The sequence below is a fragment of the Stegodyphus dumicola genome, chromosome 3 (genome assembly GCF_044657685.1).
Source record: "Stegodyphus dumicola isolate Sdum_Otavi_A_Nest chromosome 3, ASM4465768v1".
In the NCBI taxonomy this organism is placed as follows: Eukaryota; Metazoa; Arthropoda; class Arachnida; order Araneae; family Eresidae; genus Stegodyphus; species Stegodyphus dumicola.
In genome coordinates this window covers 121,421,936-121,434,346 of record NC_140770.1, presented here as the reverse complement: position 1 = coordinate 121,434,346, position 12,411 = coordinate 121,421,936, and the positions used below count along the sequence as shown (strand labels likewise).

The following is a 12,411-nucleotide window of genomic DNA, read 5'->3' as shown; positions in this document are numbered from 1 at the left end:
CTCTAGTTCGGATCGACGGTAATTTGAACGCAGATTAGAACATTTCTGACATCTTACGTCCAGTGGTTGTGCCCTATCTTCGAGGCCCCCAAATGCCCTGTTCTAATAAGATAATGCAAGACAATGTGTTGCACGTAGTGTTCCGACCTTTTTAGATACACAGAGCATTCAACTGCTGCCCTGGCCTGCACGGTCTCCAGATCTGTCACCCATTGAAAGTATCTGGTCACGGATTACTGAGAGACTGGCCCGCCACCCCTCTCCAGCTAATACGCTTGATGAAGGGCGGCATAGACTTGAAGCAGCACGGGATGAGTCGCCCATTTCTGACATCCAAGCCCAGTTTGACACCATGTCTAATGGGGTAAGGGCCGTTTTAGATGCTAGGGGTGCCAGCTGTTTCTATTATTTCGCGCCCCTGTAACCCTCCAAAATGCTTACAAATTTAACAATTTTGTCTTCTTGCCATACTGTTTACGTGTAATAAATATCTTTTTTGTATTTGCTTTAGTTCATGGCGTTGCAATTTTAATGGCCAACAGTGTATAATGGGTAAAAGCACGGAAACTACGAGTAATATAATAAGTATTAGTGATATAGTAAATTATAAGTTTTCTGTAACCTTGTCTGCTCAGCATCTAGTAAGCAATTATTAAAGAGAATGAGTGAAAAAGAAATTAAACCGAACGTATATCGTTAACGTTACAATATTATATATAAAATCTACCAAGGAGACGTACCCCCGTTTTTGCCCTTCATTCTTGCGTACTGTTTCTTTATACTCTACGTATGAGTAGCCCAGAATTATTTGGTTTCTGTAATTCTCAGAATAGATATTTTTACAAATCTTAAACGGTAAGTCTTATATATAATAAAAATTTTGATTTAAAAAACTGAATTGTTTATTTCGTAATTTGAACACGGCGAAGGGTTGCCATCTACGTTAGTGGGATCTACCTTAAGGATGCCTTCCCGGAGCACTTTCTAACGGAAATTGTCCCACATTTTAGTTTCACCTGGGGGAGGGAGAACTACGAAAACATCCACGTAGCTAGCCCGTAAATAAAAATATTTGACACTGGACATCCATACCTTGACAAATCTTAGCTCCCTGAAAGATTTTTAAACTTCTTTAGGGGATATCTTTTATCGGATCGCTATAAAAAAATGCCTTAGAACTCAGGAATTGTTTTTTTCTTTATTACGTTAAATTTCATTGCAAACCGTTAACTATAATTTTGAATTTTTTTAAATTTTGCAATCGGTACGTTTGCATATTTAAATAATTGGTTCATTAATTACGGCAAAACATTCGAGGAGTATTTCCGGAGAGGAGTAATGCTTTCGTGCAGGATTTTTTAAAGTACGCAGTCTGGTTACGTTATGTAAGCGGGAAATCATGAACGTCTAGAACAATCTGTACTTGCAAACATCGGGAATCCAATTCTCAAAGACACTGCAAAAACTGTTTGCTTGCTCCCACTTTTTTATTTTTATTTTCTCCTACGTTTTATTTTGGAACAAAAAATGCCTAATCTTACATTCTTATCGAAGGAAACCAGTGGTTCAGTGGAAAACTGAAGCCAATGTTGTTTAATCAAGCAGAAAATCCCGGAGCATTGAAATGAAAAGATAAAGAACTGCTTCTAGTCATTTGAAAGTCAGATGAAAAAGCGTGGAATTAATGCAGTACGTTAATATTTGAAGATTGGTTGGTTCACTTTTTATTTCTTCTCTACAGTTAAACAGTATTTTAAAGACAAAAATTTACGATTATAAGCATTATTAATTTTAGACAACGCTCCAGACACCCAAAATCTCCGCAAAATTTATACTCGGAAATCAGTGTTGTGTTTCTTGCTCCCAATATTACCTGCCTCATACAGCCCATGTATCAAACAGTAATAGCTACGTTTAAACGGTATTATGTGAGATTAGTAATGTATCAAGCCTTAAGACAACTGGCTGGGAAGGTGAGCTTACATTAAGAGATAAGAACTACAATATACTAGACGCAATAAATAATATTGGAGACTCATGGGCTGAAATAAAAAAGTCAATATTGAAAGATTCCTGGAAACAATTATGCCCGCAAATGACGAGTAGTTTTATAAATGCTGAAGAATCTCCGGAAACTGACACAGAAGAAATAGATGATGAACTAATTAATATGATGAATGAACTAATAACTAATAAATGAACTAAAACTGGACGTTAGCAATGATGATAATGAGTTAATTGAATCTTGGTCGGTACCTTTGTAAAATGAATACGAGTTGAGCAACAAAAGTTAAAAATAGTACACAGTGAAAGTGAGGAAGAAGAAACTTTTAAAATCTTTATGCATCTTGAAAAATTTTGACTACCATGGAAAAAATGTGATCCCAATGGAGAATGTATATTTTCAAGTCTGTAGGACGATCAAGAAGGACACGGTATATTATAGATCTCTTTATCAAGAAAAGAAAAAAAAAGGGGGGGGAATTATTCAAGTAATTCTTGACATGTTAAAAATCTCACTTAAACAGCGCTTAAACACGGCTCGTTAACTTAATTGCGCATTTCGATAAATAAATACTATTAAAATACAATATTTTTACGTTTAAACAGTAGCATTTGCACACATTTTCGGGAACCAGTTATATGAGAAAGTCGAGGCTCATTTGTGTACTTTCTTCACTAGCTCATTTCGATTCTTGTAAAACCATTCTAAACACGATAATTCTATCTTTTTAGTTATTTAATTCAATAAGCAAAGAAATAATAGAATGACACATTTAAACAACTTTTTATGGACAATAAATACTTATTTTTAAAACAAGAGGCAAGGACAACAGATTTAATTTAAAGGTGGACAATAATCAGTGTTGGCACATAATATCTTTCTATAACAGATTGTTTTGTGAGTATTGTCTTATAACGGACGCGACATCATCAACTTCAAATTTAAATCTTAAAATGTAATGCAGTGAAGCACATCTGTGAAATTAGTTTAAAAATTCTACTTTTAATTTGAGTAATAAACATTTTAAGCTTTAGTTTAAAATCAGAGGAGAGAATTCTTAATAGATTAGATGTCTTAATGGATTTAGTTGAATAAATACTGAATTTTTCAACCAATAGGTTATAGAGTTTATTACGAAATCATACTACTAATACTGACGAACGAGTCAAACGAAATGTTGCAACTGAACTCGGAATGGAAATTTCGTTGTTTCCTTTACTATTGTTTTCTTTGATCGCTTCACTGCGTCACGGTGACGAAGCATTACATGTTATTCTCCTTGCCATCAAACTGTTATAAAATTTACACAAGTATTGTCATTGGCATGTTGTTCCTTTTTTCCTTACTTTGGGTGATAAATAATATACTTCGACCTGCTTATCAGAGGTCTATTGCTTATTATTGGAAATGGAAAACTGTGAACTACGTAATGTATGAAAATGGGCAATTGTTATCTCCTGAGCAAAGCTTGATTTAAAACGATATTTGTTGCTGAGTCACCGATTCTATCATCAAGTTTTATTGAAGTGAAAGAAGCAGTATTTCGTGATCATGAAAGTAATAGGAGTGACCATAGATGATATACTGTCAGCCACAAAAGTGCACAGGCGCAGTGCAATAAACAGGTATTGAAGAAACAATAAAATAGAGAAATGTAGTTTAGACATTGCATATTTCTTCAAGAAGAACTAATCATTAAAAATTATCCGAAAAGGATTTACTTTGGTTTAGTTAAATATAGCAAAGCACACTAGGGCTTATCAAAACAGGACGTAGTTCAGCAGCAAAAATAAAGCTAAACATCTACATATAGGTACTATCTCAAACATCTACATATACAGTTAGTCAATAAAGTCTGCGTACATCAAGAAAAGTAATATCAAATCCAAATTTTAAGGTGCGAAAAGGGTAGTTTCTTAAAGTTTTATTTTTTAAATATTTAGTTTTAATAAGGGACTTTGAAATTATTTAACTGTAATATTTTCATATCTAATAATTTATGCACACTAATTTTTAAAAGATAAGTGGCCAGAAATCAAAGCCAGTAAAGTTTGCGTACAACGCGAAGGAGGCGGGGGATTTCTTATTTAACTTTTAAACTTCAAATTTGAGACTGCAAAGAAGGTTACACTTTCAAGGTCATTGACTTCCGAAGCAAATTTCACGTTGATTGGAAGTTGCTATTTCTATTTTCTTTGACGAAAATGACAACCAATAAATAAATTCCTTTAGTTACGAGACAACTAATTATCAAATTGAGAGATGAAGGTAAAACTCTTCGTTATATTGGTAAAACCATTGGAAAACCATTTCCTAGTGTGCAAAGAGTTATTCAAAACTATCTTGACACTGGTAGTCTTACTGTAAAACCAAGATGTGGGAGACCGAAGAAGCTAACGCAAAGATAAGAAAGAAAAATTCTTTTAAGAATTAAACAAAATCCTAAACTTTCTGCTGCAAGCATTGCAAAAGACATTTTTTTAACTAGCAACAAGGAAATTTCTCCTGAAACTGTACGAAAAGTGCTGCGAAAGTCCGATTATCATGGACGCAAACCTAGGTCTAAGCCATACATTTCCGAGACAAATAGAAAGAAAAGAATTGCTTTTGCCAAAACATATTTAAACTCTTCGCAGGACTTCTGGAACAATGTAATTTGGTCAGATGAAAGTAAATTTACAATATTTAAAGTTAATGGTCACCCTATTGTATGGAAAAAACCAGGAACAGAACTGAAAATGAGAAATTTAAATCCAACTGTCAAACATGGAGTTGGCGGTGTGATGATATGGGGGTGTATGTCGTCGAAAGGAGTTGGAAATTTTCACATTAGTGATAAAGTCATGGATAAGTATGTTTATCTGGATATTCTGAAGAAAAATCTACGAGACAGTGCCGGAAATTTAAACCTTTCTAATACCTTTATTTTCCAAGAAGACAACGACCCGAAACATACAGCTAAAATTGTGAAGGAATATCTCCTCTATCACACTCCAAGACAGTTGCGTACTCCTCCACAGTCACCAGACCTCAATCCAATCGAACATTTGTGGGCAAAATTGAAAAAATGAATTCGAAAATACAATATTACTTCGCGAAATAAGGTAATTAGTAAATTGCAGGAAGAATGGGCGAAATTTACGTCGGATGACACTGAAAAACTAGTTTAGTCAATGCCCAGACGTCTGTAAGCTGTTTTGAAGAATCTGAGTTTTTTTGACAAAATATATTTTTGGAAAAATGTAAAAAGTATTACACTGATATTATTTACTTTTTATTTAAGCTTACAATTTTAGCTAATAGAAGAAAAAAAATGCAATGATTAAAATACATTTTTCTATGCTTTAACTGTTTTTTTAATTTAAAATTTAGTCTGTACGCAGACTTGTGTGACTAACTGTAGGTCATGCGGGGGGGGGGCGGAGGATTATAATTGTAAAATTCTAAACGATGCTAGTATTTTGTAAGACCATTTGGTTTTACTATCTGCTATAAATTTTATATACTAAAAAAATAAAACCCTCACTAAATTTCTTATTTCGTTCTAAGCCTTATTTCCTTACACTTAAGGAGATTTTCTAGAAATTTAATTTGCTAAGTTAACATGACCAAGGCAAATCCATTGAAGTCGGACACTACACTGACGTGTACGCAAAATTTAAAATTTCTTCGGCAAATAGCTTTCTCACCTAAACATCTTGCCGAATTTCAAAGGTTGCCAAGGTATAGTGGTCATTAAAACAAATTTTAATTTTAAAATATTGCAAAAATTAAAGCTTTTGACTATTTCTTGGCAAAGGATTAGATTGTTTATAGTAGGGGAAACACTCGAGGGTACTGTCTAAGAGGAGAGACACTTATCGTAATTCCCTTTTTAATGGAAATTAACTTTTGTTTATGTTAAAAGATGGAAAAAAATCAAAAAGCTTCCCATGCAGCCAGTCATTAAGATTCGAGCCCAGGTCGAATTGTCAGTATTTAATGGTTTTACTTCACGACCGCTGACTGGCATTAAATCTTGATAAAGCTTCCAGAATAGCAGTATCCATCAATGGCTGAATGGTTAAAACTGCTGAAATGTGTGTGTGTGTGTGTGATTATGGCAAAATCTCGAGGACTATCTGCCTAAGGGGAGGGGTGCCTTCATGGAGGACTTCATGGGAAACTGGCTCGTATACACGTTACACATGGGGAAAACCACGAAAACGCCCATGCAGGCAGCCCGTTCGCGGCATTCGAACCTCGGACCGAACTACCAGTGTTCAGCGACTTTACCGCTCGGCCGCTAAAACGGCTGAAAACTTTAAGTTCTACGGAAAAGACTAGTTTGCCTGGGTATTTTCCTGATTCTTTCTATGTATACAAGATGATTATGAGTCAGTTTTCACTAGAATGTCTTCTACGAAAGCGTTTTTGTCATTGCATGTTTTGACGTAACTGATCAAACGAGCGAACGAACTTCCACAATGTATATCATCTAAAAGCTAAGGGAATTTAGAAGAAGAATTTTGCTGTTAAATCATACATGATAGTATTTTCATTTCCCATACAGGTATATTCGAGAAAATTTTGACTGCTTGCTGTGGCAGATCTCAACTTGCTTGGATAAGACAGAACAAGTCGACAATGGAGATTACCTACTAAGATCTTGGCGTTATTTATCAACTTTCTGCGAATCTCAAGGGAGTAAGTAAAACAAAATTTAATATTAATTTACTTACATGTATTTATATTATTCCTCACTAACACATACTAGTCAATAAACGAGTATTTAAAAATATATAAATATTGCCTATTGTACTTGTTGCTTTGTCTTGTGAAGTTTCACTCATCATTGTACTAAGTAAAGTCACTGGGATTTAAAAAAAAAAAAAAAAATGGAGTGTCTTCTATAAATATCGGAAGTAAAGCTTTTTCTTGAGTTGATCACTTTTTTTATTTTTAATTTCCCATTATCACAGATTCCTATGACAATTGTAAACCCCTTACTGAAACTTTCTTCGTATGGACGGAATCAGGTTTCTACACTTTTCTCTCTATTTTAGATAATAAAAAGATCTCTTTCTTGGGGGAGGAGAGTCATTTAAATTAAGTAAACTCATGCTTCGTCCAGGATCACGATGTATTTCGATTTATGTGCTGCTAAACAGTTTTCATACAGGGTTTCACATATTGTTCTGCGTTGAGCTATATGACTCGGCAAATGCTGGTGAACATTACATTCTTTAGAAATATTAGAATCAACTTTCCAAACATTAGTAGCATTTTTCGGTATTCATTTGGGTATTCCTTGTAATGTATGTATAATTAAGAATAATGATTGACGGTTTTTCCCTTTCCGATTAAGAATGTTGCTTATTTTGCGCTTAGAAATTTCAATACTACGCATTTAATTATGGAACAGGAATATTTCTCCTCGGAAAGCGCAAAAACATATCCTTCGACCCAGAGCTTATTTACATGCGACATTTTGAAAAAAGAATAAATTTAAAAATAGCAGACGATATTTTTTATTTCAAATAATAGCTGTTGTCAGAAATTTTTATTTCAAAACATTTGCATTTAATTTTTTTTTTTTTTTTTTTTTTTTTATCGAAAACGTTTTAAAAATGTGTTACACACTCGGTATTATTGGATAAAACTTTTCAGTTTTATCGTTACTGTTATATAAGCTCGAGCGCCATTAGCATTATATAAGAATCATATGACAAGGATGCTACTTTTGGAAATGCTTTACTTATTGAAAGATTTGTTAGACGTATTTCATTATGTTTAGAAATAAAAAGGTGATAATTAAATTAACAAAAGAAGATCTTAGAAAATTACAAATCCAATTTTAATGTTACAAATTAAAATTGGAAATGTTATCTTGCATATTTGATACATAATATTAATTATTTAAAATTTAGTTTTAATCAGGAATTTGTCAAAAATACAAGACCCCATGCCGATTGTTATAAAGACCTCAATTGAGGTATTTCAAAAATCCAAATGAGCATCCAAATGAAAAATTTAAAAGGCTAACCGAGGAAATTTTATAAATATTATATTTTCTGTTCACTTTATTTGAATACTTTATTTAAAACGAGACAAAAATTGGTTTAGAGCAAGCCTTATATATCATTTTTAATCTGAAAGTGCAAGATAGAATAATTAGAAATTTGATTCAGAATATACATAGTGTATATACAAAGTTTTAGGAATAAGCTTATAAGATCAAAAACTGGGGGGGGGGGATTCTAATTTTTTAGCTTTTAAATATACATTCTTGATTCTACCCTATAAATCACCTTTTCAAATACTGTTCAAGTCTTGCGTTTTCTGAATCTCTTAGTGCTGTTGTAATAATAACCTCTGAGACCAGAATCCGCTTTAGAGAAAAGAAACTAGCCAAATATGGTGAATAAGGAAGATAACTGAGAACTGTGACACTTCTCTTTGCCGAAACTACTTAACTAAAATGGAATTTTGTGGCGATACATTATCATGCAACATAAACTATAGTTTGTTACCTTAAAATAGGCCCTTCAAAGCCGCTGTCAGCACCTCTCCCATTTGCGTTTGTAACTCTTGTCGTCATATAACGACTTAACATTTGTTTTCTCCACGTCACTTGAGACTGTAGTTGAAGTCAAAGCTTCATTCGCGTACCTTTCATGAAGTGAAACATGCTAAATAGAAATGAAATGGTCAAAAATTTAAGCGAACTCGACCTTTTTTCAGCAGCTGTTGTTCCCACGGTTACGAGTCAAAGTGGGCTGATGTCTATGATTACAGTATGTCGATTGAGCATTTTCAGGCTTAATATGTTGAATTAACTTCAGAAGCCTATCCACTAGGTTATTCTTTTTTAAATCATGGAGTTCATTATCTCCCTCTGAGGAAAAGTTCCTTGTGAATTATCCTTTTACAGTGGAAAAAGATCATTAGCGTACTCTTTACTCGAGATTTCAGAAAACGAAATTTCTGCGAAACTTTCTCGAACAGCAGTCCCTATTCCCTAGCAGGTGACTGTCATTTTGTCTCGGCATCCTAAGCAAAGCATTGAGTAGCATATCCAGTCACAATCTGTTTGAAAAGCTTTGCTAATTTTCCTTCTTTGCAGCAAAATTCTATTACTATTCTTTGCTCAACTTTCGATCAACGATGACAGATAAAACTATTAACTTCACAGAAAATTCTGCAAGTAAACGATATTTTAAGAAAACTGATTGAATGTCAGAGTAATAAATGCTAACGTAATATCGGCTGGCCGATTTGCCGACATTTTTTTAAAAGATTAGTCCTAAAATTTTGTAAAGTACTATGTATTCTTGTGTGTGAAAAAGTAAACTGCATACTGTTACACAGTTATAAAATGAGTATAAACAAAACAAAGAATATAAAAGATAATTAAATTGTAGCTAAGTTTTAAAACAGATCTACTTAAATTAAGAAAATTTGCTTGAAACTCTTAAAAAAATAAATAAATAACACGACGTTGTAGAATAGCACCCTTTTGTTCTTGAAAATTTCTCAATCAAAAAAAACCTCAGCTTGCATATCGTAGAATGGTTTAGAAGGGCAGCTGAAAGCTGAATAGCGTTGCGTTATTTTCAAGGCTAACTGAAAGTGTTGTTTAACCTTGCCATTGAAAACTTCCGCTTTTTTATGCAATATTTTTCATTTTCTACCCAGCTGGGACTCCAAATTACTTTCGCTTTTCAAACTCGCTTTGGGCGTGTCTATCACAATTTTTGATTTTTGTAAGGTCAAGGGCGGACCTCTGACTTCTAACATGAGGCATCTGATCTGAATTATCTTATTTTCATGTTTTTACGACTTGAAGTAGATTATTCTAATGTAAAATGGGTATGATAGGTAAGAAAAAAAATGGGAGTTAGAGGAAATAAAATGTGATAAACATAGAAAGATTATAACTGAGCCAAATAAAATTATTGAAATTTATCTGATTTGATCTTATGAAATTTATCTGAAGATTTATGATTATTGAAATTTATCTGAAGTAAAAGACAGTCTCTTCATTTAATATTTATCATAACACTCCCAAAGGGAATCGATTCGTTCCGAAAATCTTCCTTGTGTTTTAATTATCCTTCTACTGAACAATGAGACTTGAGGATCCTAAATATTAGAAAGATTTTTAAATGTTTAAAATTGAGCAAAAAGCAATTTTAAACTGGAGCAGATTTTGAATAAAACTATCAATTTCAAAGGCGATTATACATAAGTCCTTCTTTGTTAAAGCGAAACATTTTTGCAAAGGTGGGAGAAGCGAAAGAAAAGCAATGGGTAGAGCAAAGCGAAAACGAACGCAGTGCCATCTGTGGAAGAAAATAGTAATGAACCATTGAAAAGCTAAGCTATTAGAATCCTCCCCCCCACAAGCATTTATAAGATTTGGCGGGGGAACTAATGTTCCCTGAAAAAGGTAAAGTTTTTTTTTAAGGAATTGACCTTCAAGGAAATCCAGTCCACTAAATGAAGAATTTTTATTCATTATTTCCTAAATATCAAAGCCGAAATTTGATTTGCACCCAAGTATTATTTATTTCTTCTTTCCGAATGTGTGTAAAATAAGTGTTTCTTGTTGCTCAAATTTTAACTCTTTTTTAGTTTGGTAGGTATACGTAAAACCACACAGACCAGATATGCTATAAATTCCCCAATAATTAAAATAGATACGTGGTTTCTGAATAGAACAACGAATTTTACTGATAGGTGAGAAAATGACCTGGAAGTTCCAAGACTTCAGAGTAAAAGCGAGTTTCGAACTGGTAGAAAAATAACATGGTAGGACGATAAGGTAGTTATGGTTATTTCTAATAGCAGAATTTTTTTTATAAAAGCTAATGATAGCGGAAGAAAGTTATAAAAAGGTTATAAATTTATAAAAGCTTTTTATAGCGAAAGGCAATGCCGATCGGTTTTAAATAACTGAATTCCTGAAAAGCACAGATTGAAGAGCAAACATTTAGAACGCGATATCCGTAACAATAAAAAGAAGCCCCCCCCCCCTTTTTTTTTTTTCTGGAAAGCAAAGGAGTAGAAAAAAAATTACATGATTTTAAAAGGTGTTTTTGGTTAGGTTGATGAGCTTCGTGATACTGCGGCTAAGTACTACTGTTTATGAAATAGTTTCTGAAGTTAACGCCACTCCGAGTGAGGGTAACATTCGTATTCTTTTAATTATTATCATCATCTCTTAGCGAATTACATATATTTGCAGGTTTTATTCTGTAGTTATTTATCTTCTTGATGTTTACATATAAGGTATTTCTCCAGCCTTCGTAGTGTAGTGGTCAGCACTCTTCACGCGTATTCCAGAGGTCCGTGGTTCGATTCCCGGCGAAGGCGTTGTTTATTTTTCATCTCTCCTGCTGGCGAAATTACCTAATGTCTCTACACTGGCGCCCGAATTAAAAAGGGTGGTGGATGATGATTCTCCACACCTAGGATTTAGCGTTTGGGTCCCCTAAACTCCAGTCGCCCTTTAAAAGGGGGAGTATTATAAGTCGTAGTGTAATGGTCAGTACGCTGGGCGCGTATTCCAGAGGTCCGTGGCTCGATATCCGTCGAAGGCGTTGCTCATTTTTCATTTCTCCTTCTGTCGAAATAACCTAATGTCTCTACAGACATACCTATTAGATCAGGCCAATGACTTATTGATGCCTAAAAGAGCACTGTCATTGGACAAGGCTTTGAGCTACTTATACGTTAAAATACAAATTTGCCTAGTTCAGTTGCAATTTTGAAGGAGAACGGAATCCAAGGGTCTCCTACTTCTTTTCCTCTACCACTAGAGTCTTAAGAAGATTTCCAGATCATCGATAAATTTAAGTGTCCTGACATCGCAAAAACACTACACATTTGCACATATATATGCATCATCTCTAGGATTCGAAACTGCATCCAACGATTCAGCAGTTAATCAGATTTTGACTACCATACTAATCTGGACTACTTTGAGGTTGCAATCATGCTAAAAAATTCTGCCTTTTATTCAGAGATTAAGACAAACTTGCAATTTTATTGTTGTAGAAAAAAGGCTGGTTCTACTATGCTTGAGTTTTTTTCGAGACTGGTTTTTAATAGCAAATGTATAATTATAGAATTGCTATGCATTAAGTTTCAGAAGTTTCGCAGATATTTAGATTAACACTATTAATGTTGTTGATTTGGAATGCTATTAAGGAAAATATCCATCATTATTGTACACAGTTTGATTTACTTTGATAGCATAAGCTAGTATGAAAGTCCTAACAGACGTAGAGCTAATTATTGTTGGTCTGAAGTAACAACAGAGTCTTGGAAAAGTTTAAACAACGTTTTTATTAAAACAGAATTGAAAAAAAAAAAAAAAAAAAAAAAAAAATGCACGTCTCGTGCTTTACAAGATCAGCCAC

The 12,411-nt window shown here is 33.7% G+C and overlaps 1 protein-coding gene across 1 annotated transcript in view; it reads left to right on the top strand.

Annotated features, from left to right (window-relative positions):
- The window catches only part of LOC118193216 (uncharacterized), a 94,154-nt gene that overhangs the window by 53,854 nt on the left and 27,889 nt on the right, over nt 1-12,411 (top strand). The window contains exon 3 of the mRNA XM_035364275.2: nt 6,558-6,691. Within this exon, the coding sequence (XP_035220166.1) occupies nt 6,558-6,691 (134 nt within the window). The remainder of the gene's footprint in view (nt 1-6,557; nt 6,692-12,411) is intronic.